At 34.2% G+C, this 23,795-nt stretch overlaps 1 protein-coding gene across 2 annotated transcripts; it reads right to left on the reverse strand.

Annotated features, from left to right (window-relative positions):
• Positions 1–705: 705 nt before the first annotated feature.
• Positions 706–9,199, reverse strand: LOC104897101 (probable diphthine methyl ester synthase). 2 transcript variants are annotated; one of them, XM_010683923.4, is made up of 7 exons: positions 8,993–9,196; positions 6,438–6,634; positions 6,191–6,315; positions 5,355–5,584; positions 1,785–1,824; positions 1,597–1,688; positions 706–1,433 (listed from the first exon to the last, which is right to left on the reverse strand). In XM_010683923.4, the coding sequence occupies exons 2-7, from the start codon at positions 6,585–6,587 to the stop codon at positions 1,246–1,248; spliced, it is 825 nt and encodes a 274-aa protein (XP_010682225.2). In that variant the 5' UTR covers positions 6,588–6,634; positions 8,993–9,196; the 3' UTR covers positions 706–1,245. The 2 variants fall into 2 exon arrangements, with proteins under 2 accessions (XP_010682225.2, XP_048503583.1); XM_048647626.2 differs by having other exon boundaries at positions 1,290–1,449; positions 8,993–9,199.
• Positions 9,200–23,795: the final 14,596 nt, after the last annotated feature.

A 23,795-nucleotide genomic window follows, 5' to 3' on the forward strand; every position in this document is an offset into this window, starting at 1 on the left:
AAGAAATTTTTGTAAAATAGTTTTTTTTGTGAAGTGTGCTTGTGACTGAGATTTTGTAATGAAGAGTGAAAAACCTGATGGTTTCTAAGGGTCTGTTCTCTTCGGCATAAAACATCAGAACTGAACTGAATTAAACTGAACTGAACTGAAATAAACTGAATTGAATAGTGATATGTGAGAGTAAAAGTATTGTCCAAAGCTGAACTAAACTGAGCTGAACTGAAAATAAGTTGGGAGAACAGACCCTAAGTCCCCTTTGCTATAAATATTGATAGTTACTTTTATTTTGGAACCAAATTTAAATGAAAAGCAATGAGTTGGCATTTTGGTTTTAAAAAAACCGGGTACCCATATGATGTTGGGGACCACTTACCTTTATTTAGTTTACAATTAACTCTTCTAAACATGTGGTCCCAACTTTCTCTTTTCTAGGTGCATTGATTTCTTTCCACTTTCTCTTTTCTAGGTTCATTGCTTTCTTTCCACTTTCTCTCTATGTCACTTATTTAAAAACAGGAAAGTATAATATAGCACAAACCAAAAATAGTATGCATTATTAAAAGCCAATTTTCGTTAAACTTAACAATTTAAGGTTGCACTTTTCACATTTTCTTTCGAAATTCTAAACTATAAATCCAATATTATATGGTATATGAATCAAGCAAAAGTTAAAAAAGCTTCAACAAGTACAACTTTTATCATACAATCAAGTATACCGTATAATAGTACAACAAAACTATTTTTTGCTCATTTGCCCACTCCAAATGTGTACAATTTACACCATATGGATAGTTCCAGATAAGCAAATGCACCACAAATAACCTTACATGTACAACGCACATGGTGCATCAAAAAAATTAAAACTAATGCACTCCAGAAGATTTAAAATTAAAACTGTTTACCCCTCCAACTTCATACCCAAAATCGTAAAGTTTTTCGATGTTGTCAAGTTGATAGTTGCCTAAAAAGGGAAAATGTGCCGACAACTACAATAAAAACTTGATTGGCACTAAGTTTGTAGTTTGTACAATTAACTAGCAACACCATACCCAGTCCAATAAAATTATGGCTAAGTGCTACTCTCAACCTTTCACCGATAGAATAAATAGATCCAGTCCTACCGTGAGCACAGCTGGACTGTGCCCTAAAGCGTCATCAGCAACCACCAGTGCAACTGGGAGACTATTTGGTATGACAAAACTTAGAGGGGAAAATTTCATCAGATCCCCATTGAAGACCTGCCTTTTACTCTTTAATGGTGTAAAACCCCAACATTTCTTCCTCCACTGGATGAGTTTCGCCAACAATAACAAGGCAATGAAGTGGAGCTCCAAAATCAACACTACGCAATTGCCCCATTGAACCTGCTGCAACAATTTGATCCTCACTTCCCAACCGAGCCAAACCCACACAAGTGGTGTCTTCATTGTAAGCTGCAATCCAAAAGTTCTATTGCAATAAATCACAGGTTATAACTTCTTTAAACAATATCATCACTAGTTAGTTATATCCATGAAATAACATTTTCTTCAGGTGAAAAATACAAGAATGATATTCTAACACATAACAAAATGCCGAGATGCAGAAAAAACCTACCTGATTCACCACGCTTCAGCTCAACCTCAAGGAGTTGCTCAATTGCTGTTCCAACGGACATGAACCTTGGTGGTTCATATACCTTTTTACCCCTGAAATTAGTTACAAGTGCAACATGTAATAACAAAAGCATCATAATAAGGAACAATATATAAGAAGATTGTATTCAAATAATAACAGATGTCAACCTGCAGAGGGACTCCAGCGTGGGTTCCTTCACTTTTATATCTGCAATGAGCAGACGACACAGTCAGACATCACTTCAACAGATTCACATAGATATATCACATTACACGAAGTGAATTAAATTACCAAAACGACCAACATATAAACGTCACAGCGGAAACATATCCCTATTATAAATCATACAGATGATCAATAGCCATATAAACAATGAAAATATCAAAGAGTATGATCTCCTTCACCAGAGTAATACTCAAAGAACCACCTATGAGCATATATGCTTTTATAGCACATACTTCTAGTAGTTACTGAATTTTTTCCCCTGATTTAACGCACTAAAAAAAGTTCAAGTTACAGTTCCATGCATGGTAATGAATTATGTAAACAATAACGAGCATTAGAGTAATGTGAAATGGAATATTTTAAGTCAATCTTCACAAATCATTTTTTTTTGGCAGGAGTGAATCTCTTTTTTGTTGCATTAGTTTATCTTCCTTTATTTTCATCATCAGTCATCAACTTCACTGTAACAGTTAATTAAGTAATTCTCATTTATAGACTGTTGATTGCTAGTGAAGATGAATTACTGCTAACTTCCATGGAACATTTCACGTTACAATATACAAAATTTCCATATCCATTCCTATACCCTAACCAGGAACAAGGCGAGCTGGAGGTATCGACTACCAAATTGGGTTCAAATAAGCCAGAGTAGATTTAAGTATCCAGTATAGTAAACTTAAACTATGGGCTAGAGACAGAAACAACAACTCCACCCTCAAAGGGGAAAGCAAGAAATACAGGTAACAATGTCCTCAAACAATAAGGGGTTGTCGGGTTCACACTAGATAAAGGGAAAGGTAATCTAGAAAGGGAAATGTGGGGAAGTAGTCAAAAAAGAAATCAGAAATAATTGTTTGGTTTGATTGGGGAGCGAAGTTCCATTTTGTATAGTTTTTGGTTTATCGATAAAAGGGGAAATTATTCCTGCATTTTTCTCTCTCCCGGAAACTTACACAAATAACGCTCTATTACATCACCGCCATAAATTCTCATCACAAACAACCATACAGCACCTTGCGTACTTGCAACTTAACCTGATAACCAACCATTAGGTGGTTGAATTAGCGCACCACAGCTCCAGATTTAGAACCTTGATGGCCACACTCAGCCATCAACAATGAAAATTTTCATTATTGGCCATGAATGTTAAATTGATAGGTCTTTAATCTCCTTCTCTCTCCCTCTCACTCGTCTTTCTAACCTTTTTCATGTTGTTCCAGACTTCTACATTCTGGTGTTGTCGAGGATGTGGGTGGGTGGGTGGTAGTGGTAGTGGCTGTGGAGATGGGAGTGGTGGATTTAAGTTAGCAGCACGGTCTTAGATTGGGTGGCAGTAGTTGATGGAGGCAGGACTGGATTGTGGACTTGTAATTTGCTTGCTAAAGGAAGTGAAGGATGGAGTTGTCCTCGAAGCGGGACTGGGCTAGATGATTAAAGGATTGGGTGGTGCAGAGTGCAGTGAATGTTGAGGTTAGACATGGTGGTGGATGATGGTTTTAGAGGTTGAAAAGTTGTGGAGGGGGTTGGGGAAGATTCAAAACCCACGGGGAGGGTGGGGAATCATGAAACTGAAATAGGATGTTTTCAAACTAAAAATTGGTGAAAGGGGAAATGGTGAAAGAGGATTACAGAAATGCTCAACCAAAAATCAACTAAGAAAAACAAGAGTTTTCTTTTCATTTCCCTTTCTTGATCACCCCAAACCAAAGGCCCCCATAACAACTCATTCACCTTATCCACAGAGTGGAATAGGATCAACAATGCTTAAAAAAGGGTGTCTCCAGAACTCCAATTACTGAGTTCTTAGAAAAGCTATCAAACATTTCCTATATATGCTGCTAAAATAATGCAATTGCTGAGCTCCAAAAGGCAGATAATAAGCTGATCCCAAAATTTATGAGCTCGAAAACACTGCATAGCCTGAGTAGCCTTTGTCTCTTTACACCTATGTTACTCAACCTCTTCATTGCACAGCCTCAACTGTCTGCCTTTGTGGATACGGTTAGGGAACTTGAAAGTTGAAACACCATTCTGGACCAAAACATGAAACTTTCTCATGCAATAGCTGATTGTTTGCATGGTGACGTACCCAACACAAGTACTTGAGTCCAAATAGCAGTCCATGTAGCATACATTTACATTGTCTAATACAATCACTCGAGTCCAAGTAACATGGGTTTACACCATGCTCTATACCCTATTGAGATGGCATATGTGCACATCAAAAGGAGGACAAGTCATACTTACATATATGCACAGTTTCTAAAGAAAGTCGCCCCAGAACTGATGCCTGTGTTTGATACATCTTGTGGTCGCGCAGCTCATCTTTTTGTGCCAAAAAGCGCCAAGGTCCATCTAAGAAACTACATACACTACATGACAAGAGAAAAGTTGTAGATGTGTCAATTATTTACGGCAATAATTACTCCAAGTCCCATCATCACCACAAAAGGGTAATTATGAATAGGTGTGGCAATCAGCTCGCGTTCAGGTCGGCCTCACTTCTATTTCAGATCAATTACCCTAAACCCAAAACTGCTGATTTTAATTTCAAGTCAAAAAGAACAACCTGAAACCAACTTCCAAGTTGGTTTCAGGTTGGCCCAAAACCAACCTAATATGACCTGATATATATTTTATAATTGCAACAATTATGCATTACAAAATTAAACATTGCAAATCCTAACTTCAAATGCCAATTAAATCAAAGCTTCGAACTTCAAAGGCATAAATTAGTCACCGTCTTCAAATTAAGAAATGGCCTTGGCTCAATACAAGTTTATAAGTAGAAAATAGGTGAGTAGGTGACATTTGTAAAACCCAAACCTAACCCGAATTCTAAATCAGGTGGTTTTGGGTCATTTTCAAGTTCAAAATATTTCAAGCTGAAAATCTCAACCCAAACCCGGAAATTTCGGGTTATGTTCATGTCGGGTTATCGAGTTGGGTCAGCTTTTGCCGCCCCTAATGATGAGACAATGCCAGAATCTCTCACTCCTAAACTTTTTGTACTTAGTCAATGCTTGAAGTGTGAGAGACCGAAGGTATCCCAATTCCCAAGACCACATAATGACATGAGTGCCAAAGCATGCTCCTAGGATAACTTGTTATGAGACAATACAAAAGACATCCATGACAAAAGTGTTCAACCGCAAGAAGCAATGCTAAACCACGATAAGAGACTAAAACTTCCTGTAACATCAAGCAAAACCAAAAATCCATTTTATTCATCAAGTGTAATTTTCAGATTAAAGATGGTCAAAACTTGTAACAGACAGAGTCTCTAAGCATGGATCGAGACCCCTCTAGCTAGCTAGAGTGCTTGAATAAACTAATATATGAATTAATGTATTATACTATGCATGGAGCAGATGGTTTAAAAACATAGTTCAGTTGAAGAGAAATCAATGCATAGTTTTACGACACAAGGACATGAGGTTCGAGTGGTTTGTCATTTTATTCTATCATGTTAATATTAATGTGATTAAGATTAGGGAAAGAGTAAAGCTCACCTAACAAACAGAGAGTATGTAGACCAAGGTCCCGATTGCTTTTTATTTTATCATAAAAGCTGTCAGGTCTCCATGTTTCGGTGAAAAATGGAATTGAAACCGTCTCTCCATAACGATACAACTGTAATCCACAGACTCCAACTGCATTCATCACTGATGCATTGTGTACCACCTCGACATCAACTCCAATTTGCTTTGCCCGAACGACAAGATCCGTATGTGTGGTTGCTCTGTGTTCCACAAAAGCATCATAAGAGAAGTCTTCATAAAGCAGATGTGCATAAGAACACTGCACTAGCATACAGATATTCAGATTGGACATTTGACCACAACATTTCGCAAATGAATTATCCAATAGTGCCTTATACATATATAATATATATATATATGCAAACCCCTACCTCTCAAAGTTAAAAACAAGCAAAAGGGGGCTGCATCCTAGTCCAACTGATCAATGTTAACATAATTTTGGAGCTATCCCTTCCAAATTTCTGTTAATTTTAATTCAAGGTGAATAGCCCCAACTTTCAGCACTGAAATTGAAAGCCAATCTTCTTTTACAAGATATTTTCTAAGAACATATTCACCACACCCTATTTCGAACTTGCAAGGCTTCCAACAAAATCGATAGCGTGAATTAGGACAGCAATGCCCTCCAAATTCCAATACCATTTTCCAACTAAATCCCCCCCCCCCAAAAAAAAAAAAAAAAAAATCAAGAACATTTTTCCACCTAAAGAACCAAAGTGTAATACCAACACAAGCATCATACATTAAAAAAAAACCCTCTTACAACTATCACAATAACAAATAGGAAGAGATTATGATAAGCACACCCAAATGGATCTCCGACAACCAGGAAAGCAACATCAGAATCACGAGCTTGCAACAATATCAAATCCGCTTTTTCCTCCACCATTTCTCTATCTGCCACTATCAATGGTTTTCCATATAGTTTTTCCTACATCAAATTAGACCAACAAAAGATATTAGAAACACCAATTAGATTAGAGTAGAGAACTCAAGCCCATTAAAAGTATAAAACCAACACCAAAAACAAAAGAAGAAAGAGGGGATTAATACCAGGTTAGAAAGGCCATCAGAAGAAATCCCAAACGAAAGGAGAGAAGTGTAAGCTTCAATGTAGACTTTATCACATTTCTCGATTGCTTCTAAACCTCTCAATGTTATGTCTTTCTCATTTCCCAACCCCAATCCTATAATATATAGCATCTTTTACAACTCTAATTGAAATTTCTCAATAATATTAACTCCCAAATCTGAAAAAGAAAAAAATAACAAAAAATATTAGGGTTCAGGGTTCTAAAAGTTTCAGTTCAAAAGTATTTTGATAAAATGTTTCAATTGAATAGTAATAAAGATTCTAATAACGATTAATAATTACTACAATTGTTTTCGACCAATTGCCATATTCTAATAACGATTCATAATGTCATCTATGCTAACATTCAAAAAAAAAATCTTTACCTAAATAAGTAACCAACAAAATATTCAACATAATCAAGTCAATTGATGAGGTTGGTCCTTCAAATGTGCTATACAAGTAGTAACTGACAATGCAGCAAACCAGAAGGCGACAAGTAAGGGAATTGAAAAGGAACACAAGCGTATAAAGATTAAGTCTAATATTTAAAGAGTTACGGGTTGCATTCCCTTGGATGATTGATGCATATAAAAGGGGAAAAAACATTGTAAGTTTTTTTTCTTAATCATCAACATGCTCATGCTATTTTAGAATTCAATATGATTTGTAGTTGTTCAAGGTAGCTAAAACCAGATTTGCTTCCAATTTAATATTGTTGAGGAGGATGTCAGATTGTAGGGAAGCTCTTGCTACAACTATTGTGCTTAGGACTTGGAAGGATTGGGTTAGTTATAGAGATTAGCCTCTTAGAACCTTAGATGCTGAAATGAAGATTTTAGGGAAGAGGTTGACAACATATTAACTATCACTACGCCTATATTTTGTATGATTAAGTTTGCTGATGAAGAAGGATAAGAATGGTTGAAATTTATGAAAAGATGGATGGCATGATAAGAGAAATAAGTGATATCATGAAGATCAAGAAGCATGTTGCTGATGTCGCGAGAATTAATGAAATTTTGGTGGCTAGATGGAGAAAAGATGAATATTCCCATGCATTGCTTGGGAGTTCCGCTCGATCCTTTCTTTTATTACTCAAACTACCTGAAATCTCGTGCATCAAGTGGAGTAGACAGACGTGCTCCAAATTTAGATCAAACCTTTGAAAAAATAGGGGAAGATAATACTAACAGAAAAATATTAACGTGAACTGATAGCTAAGTTTTAAGCCAAAGAAGGAATTTTTGAGTCCAATGATGTGATGATGACTCCAATATCTTGGTGGTATAATTATGGTGTTGAAACAGAGGTGGCAAAAATAGCTATAAAAGTGTTGTCCCAACTCATCACTAGCTCTTCAACAAAGAGAATTTAGAGCACTGATTCATATATTCATAACGTTAACCCCGTCTGAATGTTGTTTGTGCTGACAAGTTAGTGTTTATTCATTCAAACATAAGACTTGTATCCCGTTTTACATCAAGCAACAAGGAAGGGCCTTGTAGGAAATGGGACATTAACCTCGAAAGCTCATACTTAAAGAATTCGACTATGAGATTGAATAATAATTAGGGGTGACAATGAAGCGAGTCGAGCTCGAGTTTGACTAAACTCGAGTCGAACTCGAAAACTCATACCCAAACTCGACTCGACTCGAAAACTCGCGAGTTTCAAAATTTCAAGCTCGAACTCGAACTCGGAACCTAAACTCGAACTCGAGCTCGAGCTCAAACTCGAGCTCGAACTCGTTTCAAGCTCGAACTTCAACTCGATTAAAGATCGAACTCGAACTTTGTTCCAGCTCGAAGTCAGTTCCAACTTCCAGCTACCTATATGCATTCTTTGAAGATTTTGTATGAACAAGAAATACCAAACTCAAAATATATCCCCTAAAAGTACTTAACCATACATCAAACATCAACATGAAAAGTTTTTCAGAATCAATCCCAACCAAACAACTAATACAAATTCATTATCATCATATCACTACAAATCCACAATAACTAATACAATTTGCACATGTCTAGAATATAAATGCAGCTTATTTAAAAAATATTTAAGTTAAACAAACTGAACTTAAAAACTAAACTTAACAAACTGAACTTAACAAACTGAACTTTGCAAACTAAAATTATAAACTGAACTTGCAAATTATAAACTGAACTTGCAAACTAAATTTATAAACTGAACTTGCAAAGTGAACTTAACAAACTTAACCCAGGATGATCACAAATGCTGAAGGCCATCTAGAATACATGAGTATGACAAAGAACGGTACTCACACCAGCATTAACAATAATAAAGCAGATGTGCCAGTCCACCTGTACCTTCTGAATACAACACTTGCATCTATAAGAACCAAACTAAAATCGCAAACTGAACTCACAAACTAAAATCGCAAACTTAGAAACTGAACTTAAGAACTGAACTAGTGTAATTAGCTTCTAACATTCTAATTCCACAACACCCCTTATTGAATTCCACAATTCACAATATCCAAAACAACAACACAAAAAGATCATTGAAGCTTTACCTTAGAATGAGTGGCAGGTGGTAGTATGCGAGGGATTTCAGTGTCGCTTGGAGTAGCGTCGTTGTCGTGGTGTGCGGGAGCGTGGTGGCCTGAAGCTAGCGTCGCCTGAACTCTCTCCTTCAGCGTGGAGATGAATGTCGATGGAGATTGGAGAGAGAGGCGAGAGGGAGCGTGCAGCGTGCTAGGGCTAACTGACTGAGTTTCAGAGTTTGTGTTTTGTTTTTACTCTTTCACTCTTATTTACAATCAACAGTTTTAAAAGTAAAACTTGAGGCCTGGGTTATGTCCCGGTAAGAAAAATTTCATCTATTAATATTGTACTTTGATAAGATAGCACTAAATACAACTTGGTCTAGTGGTTCAAATTTTAGTATATGAACTTGAGGTCACGGGATCAAAACCTATATTATGCAATTTCTAATTTTTTTAATTGTACATGGATTACATGAACTAAAACTCCCTAGGGAGAGCGCCACATGGCACCGATCCTGGTTTACGCACACCTTTTAATATATTAGTATAGATACAAATATTTTTATAGAAAAAAAAAGTTTAAATTTCTTAAAAAAAATAAAATGTACATATACTCCCTCCGTTTCCTAAAGATCTTTCCACTTACTGTTCCTACAGATACCAAGGAAAATCAAGTTGTGTGGGGCATGGTCTGAGTAAAGTAGGAGAGAGAAAGGGGTTAAGATAAATAAACAAATAAAAAGGGGTTAAAACAGGAGAGAGAAAGGAAGTAAAATTGAATTAATAATGTAATGGTGGACCATATGATAGTGACATGAGAGGGTAAATAGGGAAATTTGTTTTGCCAAATAAGGAATAAAGCAAAAGAGGGAAGATCTTTTGGAAACCCCTTAAACGGAAAGATGGAAGATCTTTAGGAAACGGAGGGAGTATATATATATATATATATATATATATATATAAGTGAGTTCATATGAGAATGCATACTTATATGAGAAATGAGAATGAATTTTACATGATATAACTCTTATGAATAAGTGATGTAACTCTAATGAAAAAGTGATGTAACTCCAAAAACAAAATATTTGAAAAAAAAAATCAAAAAAAACAAAATTTTTTAGAAGGATATAACTCTAATGAATAAGTGTTGTAACTCTAAACCAATCGTGTGGTTGAGATTCATTCTCATTTCTCATGTAAGGAGCATTCTCACGTGATCTATATATATCGAGTATCTCACGAGCTTCTCGAGTCGAGTATTGAGTTGCTCGACTCGACTCATCAACATGTTGAGTCGAGCTCACTCGAGTCGCGCTTTGATCGAGTCGAGTTTGAGTAGCTCGAGAACTGTCTCAACTCATTGCCAGCAAAGTTCGTCATTGAGAAGGAAAAACTCGTTTGGGACTTAAGGCTTAGGGGCAAGGATTAGAAAATAGTTAACATGAAAGTGTATTAGTAGGTTGTTTTTGTTGATTTTATTTAAAATTTTAGTAAGTTGAGTTGTTGAATTAGTTCACTAGTTTAGTACTTTTATGCTTATTTAGGACTCAACTAGCAAATCACCAATCACCAATTAACCACAATCTTCAATACAAGTAACAACATCAAAATGGAGAAGAATATTCACCAATTAACCACAATCTTTAATACAAGTAACAACCAGAGAAAAAAAACGTGGTCGGGGTCGCGTTATCGCGGGAACGGCTTGTAACGGAAAAATAGAACGTTTCGCAACCGACGCGGCATGAATTGTTTTTAAAAATTCACATTAATATGTTCTAACCTTATCTGCTTTGTTTTATTTTATGAATCATTAAATACAACATAATATAATTAACAGTTTTTTCATGAGGTGCCCCTGAGGTTTAAGGAAATCCACCAGGTACCCTCGTTGTTTGAAAAATGCACCAAATGCCCCTGAGGTTTGACTAAATTGCACCAAATGCCATTAATGATGAATGGTGTTAGTGTGCCGTTAGTGCATGTTTCTTATGCACCATATACCCTTGAAGTTTAAGCTAAATGTATGAAAATGGTAATCGGCTAGTTTTTCAAAAAAAATATATTCAAAAGTAGCCATTGGGAGATATTTGTGGGGTTATTTAAAGAACTTCAGATGCATTTTTATGCAATCTTCAAACTCTTATGCCTACTTTGCCTCTTACACTACAATGAACTCACAATCACACACTTGCTCTTCAAATTTTCAATCCTCCTACATTAGAGTGCCAAACAAGAATTGCAAATGTAGGAGAATATTTGCGATTAGGAGCTCAGAATCATCAATGAATTCGCAACGATTATACTACAAGTGTGATGCGTGTAACAAATTTAGGTGGTGTAGTGGTTATGTTGAGCAACACAATGGGGATGATATACTTGAAGGAGAAGAAGTTGAAAATAATGCAAAGTTGGTAGAGGAAATGAAGCAATTGAAGAAAAAAATCAAGCAACAACACAAGTTCTTGCAAGCGGCCATCAAATAGGAATTATCATGTTTCTTTTACTAGCTAGTGTTTGTAATGAAGAACTGAAATGAGAAGCAATGTATCAAATGCATATGAATTTCATTAAATAAAATGTGACTTGTATGATTCACCAAAAACAATACGTTTACATTGTCCAAAAACCATTAGCTTCATATCTGCATTAATAGAGTTTGCATTAATAGAGTTTCAAAATACGAAATTAAAATAAAAAAATCCACTGAAATGACTTAAGGGTTGTTCTTGGTCTTCTTAGCCTTGGATGCACCCTTAGATGTTGCTGCAGCTCTTTTCTTTTCCCTTTGTGAGCTGCTGCCAGTCACATCATGAAGGATTTTTTCCTCGATCAAGTGTAATAAACTAAATAATATTAGGATAAATTATGGAGATAATATATTCAATAATATTAGGTGATCACAACGTTGTGCTATAAGCTAATTGTGATTTGTTGGACTAATATGATTGGGCCAACTACTAGTATTATTGAGTCCTATGAGGTCACAGAAGTAATGCCACTTGGATATTACCCAAATCCATTTGTGAAATGGGTTGGGCGGTTTTATGATGGGTGGGAAGAGTTGTAACTCATGAGTTTATTAGGCTCATAATGTATGACATTATGAGGCAAAATAAAGCCTCATGAAACACCTTTTTGTAACCACCTTATATAATGATATGGGGGTTACAAAGGTGTTTGTATCTTTACATCATCTTTTTGAGAGAAAAATTTGATTTTTCCCTTAAGCTTTTTACACCCATTTTGTAACACCCCGATAATTCTCTCTTTTCTAGATATTACTTTTATAAATACACAAGTGGAGAATTACCTAAGTATTATCGCCCGTGTGATAACGTTGGCTTATTCAGAATTTTGCAGCGCAAAAACGATTAACCAAAAACAACTTTATTAATTAAAACTCACTAAGTAAATGACAAATGTCGAGAATCTAAACAACCAACTTAAATATTCAAACAACTGAAATAAAACATGTTCCTACGAAAGCATAAATTAAACTATGCTAGATACACAGTCTCTCCACTCCAGATTCCCAATGAGACGCACATCTGCGAACCTGTAATCTCAATGCTATATCGGCTCTGCTCACCAGAAGGATCATCACAGGATCAATAGGCAAAGCCATGATCACACACACAAATAAAGCACGTAATCAGCAAAGCTGAGTACTACATATCAAACATAAACATTCCTAAACATGATACTAGACAATAACTTGCATGAATAAATAATAAAGTAATCATACAATAATTTGCAGGCAACTTTTACTGAACTAAACTCAAAGCATCTTTTTATTACTTTAAATGAAATAGTTATTGGAACGGGTTGTCTTGCCTACTAACACTACAAAAAAAAATTGGCTATAGAGGCACATCATTTGGCCGACTTGCCTCTAAAACCCCCTTTTACCATCACATAAATATGGTTGCCTCTAATTATATGGTTTTTAGTGTCAAGTATATTCTAGTGCCTCTAAAGATACATTTTAGCATCAGACGAATGTTGGTTGCCTCTAAAACCTTGTTTTTAGCATCACATGAATATTGGTTGTCTCTAAATCCATATTTTTAGCATCACATGAATTTAATTGTCTCAAAGCCATTTTTTTTAGCATCAACTGTAGTTAGTTGTCTCTAAAGCCATGTATTTAGCGTCACATGACTTTAGTTGTCTCTAAAGCATTTTTTTCAGCATCAACTGTAGTTAGTTGTCTCTAAAGCCATGTATTTAGCGTCACATGAATTTAGTTGTCTCTAAAGTCATTTTTTCAGCATCAACTGTAGTTAGTTGTCTCTAAAGCCATGTATGTAGCGTCACATGAATTTAGTTGTCTCTAAAGCCATATTTCAGCATCAACTGTAGTTAGTTGTCTATAAAGCCATGTATCTAACGTCACATGAATTTAGTTGTCTCGATAGCCATTTTTTTCAGCATCACATAGATTATTGTTGCATCTAAAGATATTTTTTAGTGTCATTGAATTGTCGTTAGTGGTGTCAAAAACAATCTGACTGCTGGTCAACCTGATATTGACCTGATTTGAACCTGGTTCGACCTGTGAGGGTCAGTCTCTAGACTGATCGAAACCTAACCTGGGATTACCCAGACCTGACCGTAGTGGTGTCAGAAACAGATCTGACCCTGGTCAACCTGATTCTGACTGACTTGAATGGTTCGACCTGTGAGGGTCAGTCCTCAAACCTGACCTTTTTCATTTTCTTTATGAGGATCCACCCCTTGCGTATTTATTTTGGTTATTTGGATCAAAAGCAATATAATATTTGGTTTAGGTTTTCAGCATTATGACTAGTTAGTGTATGTTTCTTTTATAAAAAAGGTATGAGAAAAAATATCTCAATTGTAACTACTTTTTAAAAAATCATAACTAAAAAATTAATAAGATAATTATCGAGCTCCTCATGAGTTAATCAAGTTGAGTTGGGTCTTGCTTGACTCCACTCGTTCTGCATTTAAGTCAAGTGAACTTGAGCTGAACTTTGAATAATTTAACTGAGTCGAACATAAGCTACTTGTGAGCATCTAAACTCGATTAGCCCCTAATTCAAGTCTGATATGTCTACTTTAGGGCTAACAAATTCATATTAGTTAATGATCTGTTTAGATTAGTGAAAACGGCACACTCTACTCTAGTATGACAAATCAGATAGCATATTGTACGTGGCCCCTTTGTCATAAATTGTGAAAGACAACATATCTTAACTGTAAGATAATCAAAACATCAAAGGAAATAAAAAGATCAAGAAATCATTGTATTAAGAAAAATAACCTATTAAATGCAAAACTTATACATTGATTATCAATTATGATCAAGAACTGCATGTGAAGATGGACCGATTAACTAAGCAATTAGAATAACTAAATTAGAATAACTTATGGAATCCAAATCTAAACTAACCAAACCCTTTAATAAAAAACAAAGAATAAAGAAAACTAAATTAGAATAACTTATGGAATTCAACACAATATTAATATTTTTTCAATAATACATTTTATCTAATTCAAACAATACAATTTTTTTTTCCTTACAGTTCAACATATTACTATCATCACATATAAAAGCAACTTCCTTCCGAAATTGTCAAAATGCAAAAAAATAACATTAATGATCGTTCATCTTCATCACTCATCATCGTTAATCTTCATCACTCATCATCGTTCATCTTCATCATCATAGTCATCGACTCATCGTTCATCTTCAACAACATATTCATCGTTCATCTCATCATCATCATCATCAATTTTCATCTGCAAAATCAGAATAAAATTGACCCAGAAATTAATAATCCCAGAAACTATTTGTACAGATCATTTGTAACAGTAGGAATAACCTCAGTTGTTGATATAGAATTTTGAGTTACCTTAGGTATCCATTTCTGATTCACCTTAGGTTTATGTTGTTGTTGAACTGGCCTTTTCCTATTTCCACAATCATGTCCAACCTTTTGACAGGTTTTACAAAAGGATGGGAGCCAATCATACTTCGCTTGTTACTTGATTAACATGCCATTTGAGTCTTCAAAATTGACATAGTATTGGATGTCTTTTGTTACATCTATTTCAACAAGAATTCTAGCAAAGGAGATTCTTAGTTGTTTAGATGTACATTCATCAGCATACAATGGAATACCCAGCAAACTACCAATTCTACTAAGGAATCAACACTCCAACAATCAGAGGTAAATTAGGTAATTTAATCAAAATGGGAATTACTTTTAGAACTTCCTCATTGAAGTTAAAGTTAGCAGTCTAGGGTTTAACAATAAGAGGTCTGCTGTTGTAACTATGTGGTCCAGCATATAAAACTTCATTCCTATCATCAATACTATAAAATTTCACCACAAAAAAACATCATCATGTAAGAAGATTTTTGGTTTAGCTACCGAGTTCCATTCTTTCTCAATGAAACGAGTTACAACACCAATGGAAGGAGTAACTCCCGCAACATATATCACCAGAGAAGTAGCCCAGATCTCAAATGTTTGTCAGTTTCAGATTTATCTAAACAAGCAACATAACTACCATTCTTAACAGCAGGGGCAATAAATTTCAGAGATGTACCTTTAGCTGCTAATCGATTACCGGTGAATAAGGTGTTCCAAGGATTACCCGGGATAGTGTTCTGAACAGGATTTACTGTTTCACTCACTACATTCTGTTATGGAAGAGGTGTAGTTACAGCTTGAAACATTGTATTAATGGCAGATTAGAATGGTAATTACAGCAAATTCAGACAAAAACGGATCGTAATTACAGCAAATTTTCGAAAGAAATTCAGAACCCAAAACAAAATTTGAACTCAAGAAACTCGAATCATTGAACGAAATCTAAAAAATCCAAATAAATTCAATAGAATTCCCCAAACTTCTAAAAAAAATTCGAATTCCCCAGATCTGGAATATTAAACCCTAAATTCAAACGAAAAGCCCCAAACCCCTGTAAAATCGAAGCAAAATGAAAACCTATAAATCGAATAAATTTGTACAACAAACAAACAGAAATTCAAACGAAAAGCCTGAAAAATCGAGAATTCAAACCAATAAAATCCCCATAAAATAAACAACAAACAAATCGAACGAAATTACAAAATTAAAAAACTTACAGGAGGAACGACGTTCGTCGCTGCTTGGAGATGAGAGAGAAAAAAGGAGGTGAGTTGAGATAGAGATTGAGAGAGACGAGGAACAGAGAGGAGAAAGAGGGGAACCGGATGAGTTGAGAGTGGATGATGAGGGAAAGAAAGGAGTTCTAGAAAGTTAGTGAAAATAAATCGCTTAAACTCTTTTCACCAAAAAAAAACAACGCTTAAACTCCCGCTTGTTTTCACCAAAAAAAAAAACTCCCGCTTGTTTTTTTTAAAATTTATTTAAATGACGGTCAAATATTATTAAAGGCCTCTAGTAATTTCAGCTCTTATCAGATCTTATCAGATTAGATCAGGCAAAGAGAACGTATCCATAGTTTTTGACCCAGATATGTTCGATATATTGTTTCTAAGAAACTTTATGCAATCATTACTAAAGATATATATTTAGATAACTCATTCAAAATTTATGCAATCATCATTACCCGTACCCATAGGGTTCGATAGGGTATGGGTAGGGTCTAAGGTCCTTAATGAGTATAGTGTAATTTTTTTCCGAAATATAATAAACCTTCAATATACATCACAAAATATCATTTCTATATAGATTTTTTTGCAAAACTACGATCGAAAAGTGAGAGTTAGATTGAGAATTGAGAAAGTAGAGCGGCAAATTTTGTTTCTACGAAAGTATATAGAAGATTAGAAGTTTAGAGTTTTTCATATATTAGTTTATATTAGAACTAAAAATGATATATTTTGAAATTAAATGGTAAATGTTACAATTGAAGGCGTATCTTTTCGAAATAAAGTTGTTAATATTTACGACAAAATCATTAATGAAAAACAAATTCCTCTTTGAACATCATATGTACACCTTTTAATTTGCTTTTCATAGTTTTCACGATTTTCACATGATCTTCTTCCTATATATTCAAAATTTTAAAAAAAATACATATATAATTTTTTAAATGAGTATGTGGGTAAGGTTTTGGTAGGGTCTGGGTATGAGAGGAGTGAACCCTTACCCTTACTCTATCCGATAGCTATTTGACCCATACCCTACCCATAGTCATAACTCATACCCATAGGGTAAAAAAAAATCAAGACCGATACCCTTAAATTAGGGTAAGGTAGGGTAGGGTAGGGTTTGGACAGGGTCCAGGGTAAACAACCATCTCAAATAGAGAGCAAGCTGAATGACGTGGCTTTGTTTTCCGTAATTTCTTTTTCCTTTTCTTTTTCTTTTACTTCTTATTTCTCTTTTTCATTTTATTTTTGTTTTTATTATTTTATTTCCCTTATTCCCTTTTAATAAGAATTTCTCACTCTTGTCTCATCTTTTAAAGCTTTCCCTTTGATTTCATGCTTTAGTTCATTTTTTCTTTGTTCTTTCAATTACTTGTCTTTTAATTCATGTTTTGCTTTTAGTTTCCTCAATTCATGTTAGATTTAGTTTCAATTTCATGCTCTAGCTTTCAATTTCCATTAATTGCTAGTTTAATCGTTCTTTTGCTTGTTCATCTCAATTTCTAGGTTAATCCTAGGATATTCTCTTTTGAATATGAATTTTAGCCATGAGTGAGTAGCTTCCTTTGCTAGAGGAAGTAAAAGAAGTCAAAGTATTGTAATGATTGCATGATGAGTACTTGATAAGAGTTAATTGATTGATTGTGACATTTGATTTCCAATATTCATAAGGATAGGAGTAATCAACCTAAAATTAGGTCTAAATTGGATTATGACTACTAGGTTTAGCAAGGGATTATGAATCTAGAAGTCCATACTTGATTGATTTGAATTGAAACCTCTAAATCTACGACACTCATAGCGGGATACACCTCATTACCTCACATTTTCACTCGCTTTCTCTCACCTCACATACATATCAAAATACTCACCCTCACACCGACACTATTCTCTCTTTCAATCTCTTTCTCTCACCTCACATACATATCAAAATACTCACCCTCACACCGACACTATTCTCTCTTTCAATCTCTTTCTCTCACCTCACCTTCACTCCTCCCTTCGTTACCCTTCATCTCTCTCACTTCACCGTCTCCTTCATTGCGATTTCGGTAAGTTCTTTTTCTCCAATTTGGTGCATCTCAACTTTTTTTTATCTTTGAATTTTTTGGATTAAGTTCGAAATTTTGGATCTTAAATTATGTGGGTTTGGGGCTTTGAATTTTGATGGGTTTTGGGGTAAAATTCTGCTTCGAGTTAGTTCGAATTTTGGCGTTGACTACTTCAAATTTTCTGGATTATATTCAATTTACATTATGTTATACAGGATGTGGGTTCATATTTGAGTTTTATTTGGATAATCTGATCTGTTTACGATTCGCTATTGACAGTGGCGATCATCTGCAACTAACAATTGGGTTGGTGTAAATTTTCTTATATGATATAAATTTTCCTGATCTAATATGAATTCTTCTTATTATACTTCGTTGATTTTAAAGTTATAATTAGTCGAATCCGATGTGATTCGATTTGATTTTTTCTTATCTAAAATGAATATTATTACTCTCTCCGTTCCATAATTTTTAGTGCATTTAAGTTATTTACACTATTCACATGCAGAGATAATCTTCTATATATTGATCAACATATAAAAGTAAATGTAGTCATGTGGGGTCTTGTTTGAATTGTCTTAATTAGTATAATATTAATATCCAATTGCAATAATTTTTACAAATATGTAATCACAGATATTTATGACATAAAATGTGCGTTGAGAAGCGTATAAACAGTGAAATGCACAAAAAATTATGGAATAGAGGGAGCATATAATTTCAAATTTTCTAATCTTAGCCTGTTTGATCAATTTTAATCTAATCATTTTCAAAATAAGCATTATAGTGCTTATATACGTTGAAAAGAATGCACCCTTAGGTTGCGTTTGTTCAACTTAATAATAACAACTTGTACATTTTTCTTTTATAACAATAATAATATTATTATTACATAATAATAATGATGATAATAATAAGTAATAATAATAATTATTATTATAAGTAATAATAATAATAATAATAATAATAATAATAAAAATAAATAAATAAGGAAGAGTCCCAAATAAATTCAAATTTAGATTATTGCTGTACAACTGAAATTTCAAAAACACTTTTGAAAAAAAAAAAGGAAATTTCAAAAACACTTCGTTTGAGAATTGAAAGAAAACCCCTAGTCCCTCATTTCATTTCCCCCAATTCCCAGCCCAGTCGTCTTCTCAGTTGTCCCTCATTCTCTCTCTCTGACTCTCGGCTTTGCTCAGCAACGCCGTTTTCACATCGGTCTTCAACATCACCTTATCACCGACGGCGTAAAATCTCGTCACTAACGCAAAAACTCAAGGTATTCTTTCTTTCTCCTCTATTTCCCCCAAATTCAAAACCCTAATCCTTCATTTCCCTCACCAATTTCTCGTGTTTATAGGTGAATCGATCGAATTGTTGGATAAGGAGCTTTTCTGTATCGAGGAATAAGATTTTTTGATCGAGTTTATTCTCTTGTGAAGTGTTTCTCTTCCCTTACTCCTGCAGCGGCGACAATGGTGATGGGGATGGTTCGGCGGTGTTCGACCGAGTGGCGTCGCATTGAAATTGTCAGTCTACAATGACATTATCATCAGCCGCCACTACGTGGTCTTTTTATCAGTCCGGTCTCTCGCCGGAGACCCATACAGCACTTCGCAGCCCCTGTTCCCCTCTCTCTCTCTCTCATGTTATGGTATAGTTTCTCCTGTTCGTCGATGTTCGTCAGGTTGTTGCCATTCGCTGCTTCGCCGGCGAACGCCTCCGTCTCTACGCCGAAGCTCCACTAATGTGCACTGAAGTTTCGAAAATCTCCCTCGACCCCTCTGTTTCTCGGTTCTTCTCTGTCTTCGCTGCTCCTAGTAGAGCAGAGGTAAATTTCCTCTTTGTTCTTAATTCAAACCCTTTTCTTTGTAATTCAAGCCCAAGTTGTTTGTGTTGTTGTATAGTTGTTGTTCTTGTTATTGTTGCTGTCGTTTATGGAACCGTGCTCTACTCTGTCATTTTCTTGTTGTTGTGGTGGTTACTGTTAGATTATATTGTTGTTCTGTTATTGTGGTGGTTTATTAATTTTAAGTGTTGGGTAAGTTTGTGGTGGTTTATCTTATATGCATTTATGATGTTAAATTTTTTTGATCTTATCTTTGGGTAACAAATGTTTTTTCTTTTTTTCAATCTTTTGGTGCAGTTATGTGTTCATGGTGTCATATTGGAGCTATCAAATTAAGGAAAATAAGGTGGTTTTCATGTAAGTTTTTAATTATTTTAATGAAGTTCAAAATTCAAGATATCATGAATAGATATTTATAGTTACTATAACAGTTGTAAATAATGGTGAATAAAATTGCTACCTGAATCCTTCTAGTTGTGGCTTTGATGCAGTTAAATAAGTATTTTTAGTCAATCTGCAAAGGTTTGTGCTGCTGACTTGCTGATGTTTGTTTTTGCACGATCATTGTTGTTCATGTACTTAATCTTGTGTTATTGCAGCGGTTGCTATGCTTTTTAGTTGTTTCCAATGCAAGTTGTCGTGCCATTGCGTGCTACTACTATCGGCTAAGCCAATTTTTGTACAAGTTATTACAGCTTTGTTAAACTAATATTTGTTATTAAACTGATATTTACTATATGCATGTGTTTCAGGTGCTTGCGGAATCCAACTATTCAAACAATTGAAGAATAATATGAGGAAGAAAATAGCATGACACTAACAAAGACTGAGGCAATTGAAAAATGGAATGACACTATTCAAACTATTAGATATCTTTTTTTTTTCTCTCTTGTAGTTTCCAATTTCTTTTTACTGTAACAATTGTGAACAACCAACTAGACATGTTAGTTGATTAAGGTGTTTATATAAATGACAATTATTATTTTTATCTATATAGTAGCTTTTTATTGATTCATTAAATTGTTTTGTTTGTTTACTTTTAGTATTAATATAGCATATATATGTATTAATTAATAAATCTTAAACTGTAAAATGTGTAGTTGCCCCTAATAGTTTTAATAAAAATGTCAAAAGTTGCACCTAAAAACATCCTTTAGAGACTAACTTATGGTTGCATTAGAGGCAACATATAATTAGAGATGGATTTATGGTGCCTCTAAATATAAGTGGTCTTATTAGCAATATAACTTGTGTACCCCAAAAAGGTGGCATTAGGGGCAACCTATAATTAGCGACAGACATATGGTTGCCTCTAAACGTAAGAGGCTTTAGCAGAACTGTAACTTGTGTGCCTCAAAAGGTGGCATTAGGGGCAACCTATTATTAGCGACAGACATATGGTTGCCTCTAAACATATCAGTCTTTAGCCGCACCATAACTTGTCTGCCTCTAATGACGCATTAGGGGCAACCTATAATTAGCGACAGTCATATGTTTGCCTCTAAACTTAAGAGTCTTTAGCAAATACCATAATTTGTCTGCCTCTAAAACGTGGCATTAGGGGCAACCTATAATTAGCGACAGGCATATGGTTGTCTCTAAACATAAGAGTCTTTAGCAGCACCATAACTTGTCTGCCTCTAAAACGTGGCATTAGGGGCAACCTATAATTAGCGACGGACTAATTAGAGGCAACCAAAAAATTGTTTCTAAACACCATTAGAGGCTAGAAACATATATTTAGATACAATTTTGGATTGCCTCTATATGTATTTTTTTTTGTAGTGTAATATGAAATACGGGAGCTACCACGTATTCCAAAAATGACCTGCAATATCGAGGAACCTTTGAAATATAAGAGGGATGTTGATCAATCCATTCCTAGAAAAGCTATGGCACGCTCACCATAACCCCAACCCTTAATGTCCAATTTTAGACGTGCACCAGTCTAAAGTCTATAACTATTCTCGTTATACTTTACTTTATTTACATATTATTACTTGTGTTGACACACACATACAAATAACACATAAATAATAATCAGACAGTCACAACTGAACTTCTTTTATCTTTGGATTTAACAAGTGATCACAACTTACAATCCAAGACTACTTTAATTCCTTTTTACTCTTAACTTTCTTTACTTGTTGAACCTAGCCAACAATAATCTTACCTTTATATAGGTATAACTTGTAAACTTACCAAATAAGGTCCACAGTCCTCATAAGATAATAAAAATAATACTTCTCAAAGAATACATGAATAACATGATTCAACTTTATAACATATACTAATTCTTCATGCGAATTAATAAATAAACTTTCTTAACATGCTTGCATCAATTATTCCATACAAACATATAATTCGATATTCATAATAAATTCCAAGTCACATGTTGCACACAGGCATAAAACATGTAAATCAATTACTAGAATTCACATATATGAACAAAATAGGTTCCTATACATGATACTAAAATTTAAATCTTCCTTAGAACATGATACTAAGCCACATAGCACGTAATAATGTACGTACCTCGTATATACTAGCCTGTAGGCCACTTTTAATCCGTTAAAAGTTCCCTACTAGATATTCTCCGCCTATAAAACAAGGTAACTAAAATTAATAACTTAAAATTAAAATTACAGCAGCTTTAAATAATTTAAAACCCCTTTAAAACACGTTTAAAAATCTATTTTAGTGTCAAACTTGATTATTTTTAATTCCTAGCATAGTACTACTATTCTAGCAATTAAAAACCTTAAAAACTCTATAAATAACCCTTTTATGAAATTACAGCATCTTTAAAACTTTAATAAACCTTCTTAAAACATGTAAAATATATTTAAAATACATACTAAGTAAATCTCATAGTACATAATATACAATATAGTTTTCTAGCAATTTAAAACCCTAAAACTCATGTTTTCATGATTAAAACTATAAATCTAAACATAATAAAATCTAAATTTTCTTATAATAATAAATATATATAACGAAATTACTTATAAAAACAGTATTTAAACTAACAAATGATTAATAATAAAAAAACATAAAAATACGTAGTCTTTAATGAATCTTAAGAAGGAAGAAAAGAAAACAACCAACAAAAGAGGAGGAGGAAGGGGCGCCGGCAGCAACAAACACCAACAGCAGCACGGCGGCAGTGAATTTAGATCTAAGGGAAGGCTTGTGACGTTTCTTGTTGAAGAGAAACGTTACTTTAAGAAGAAGAAAGGTGATTTGAGAGAGAACCGAAAGAAACGTGAAAGAGGAAAAAGAGAGAAATGGCCGTATGAATTGGGGAGGAGGAGAGAGAAAAATTTTCTTTTGTGTGGGATAAAATAATTGAGAGTAGGTATTTATAAAGGCCTTCCTTTTTGGCTTAGGAAAAGAGATAAATTTATGAAGATTGATGATAATAAGATGATCAACTTAAGACTTTAATCATCAATAGACTCTTTTCCTTTTTATCCTTTTAGGATTTTCGATTCCATTAGACTTCTTTTTAATGTACTTTAATATTTAAAACCTTTATTAAAACATGCTTAATTAAAATATTTCTAATTTTATTAAGCCATGAAAAATAATTACATTTGACTTTTAAAATAGTCAAATCTTCCAAACTCATTTGAGTTTAAATATAAATATATAAATACTTAAATATATTTATAAAATCATTTAAAATTATGGGGGATTACAGTCTACCCTCCTTAAAACAAGTTTCGTCCCGAAACTTGACACAAAACTCTCCTACTTTCAAAAGTTGAACTCGTCATTTCAAAAGTTTTG

This window comes from Beta vulgaris, chromosome 6, assembly GCF_026745355.1.
Source record: "Beta vulgaris subsp. vulgaris cultivar EL10 chromosome 6, EL10.2, whole genome shotgun sequence".
NCBI classification, from domain to species: Eukaryota; Viridiplantae; Streptophyta; class Magnoliopsida; order Caryophyllales; family Amaranthaceae; genus Beta; species Beta vulgaris.

Bases quoted from the DNA above. Each gene is read 5' to 3' on its own strand.
- LOC104897101 (XM_010683923.4), bottom strand. From the start codon at position 6,587: ATGCTATATATTATAGGATTGGGGTTGGGAAATGAGAAAGACATAACA. The intron at 6,316-6,437 runs GTATTAATCCCC...AATTTGATGTAG, and splicing joins CTGATGGCCTTTCTAACCTG to GAAAAACTATATGGAAAACC. The intron at 1,434-1,596 runs GTAGGTTTTTTC...TTTGGATTGCAG, and splicing joins GCTGAAGCGTGGTGAATCAG to CTTACAATGAAGACACCACT.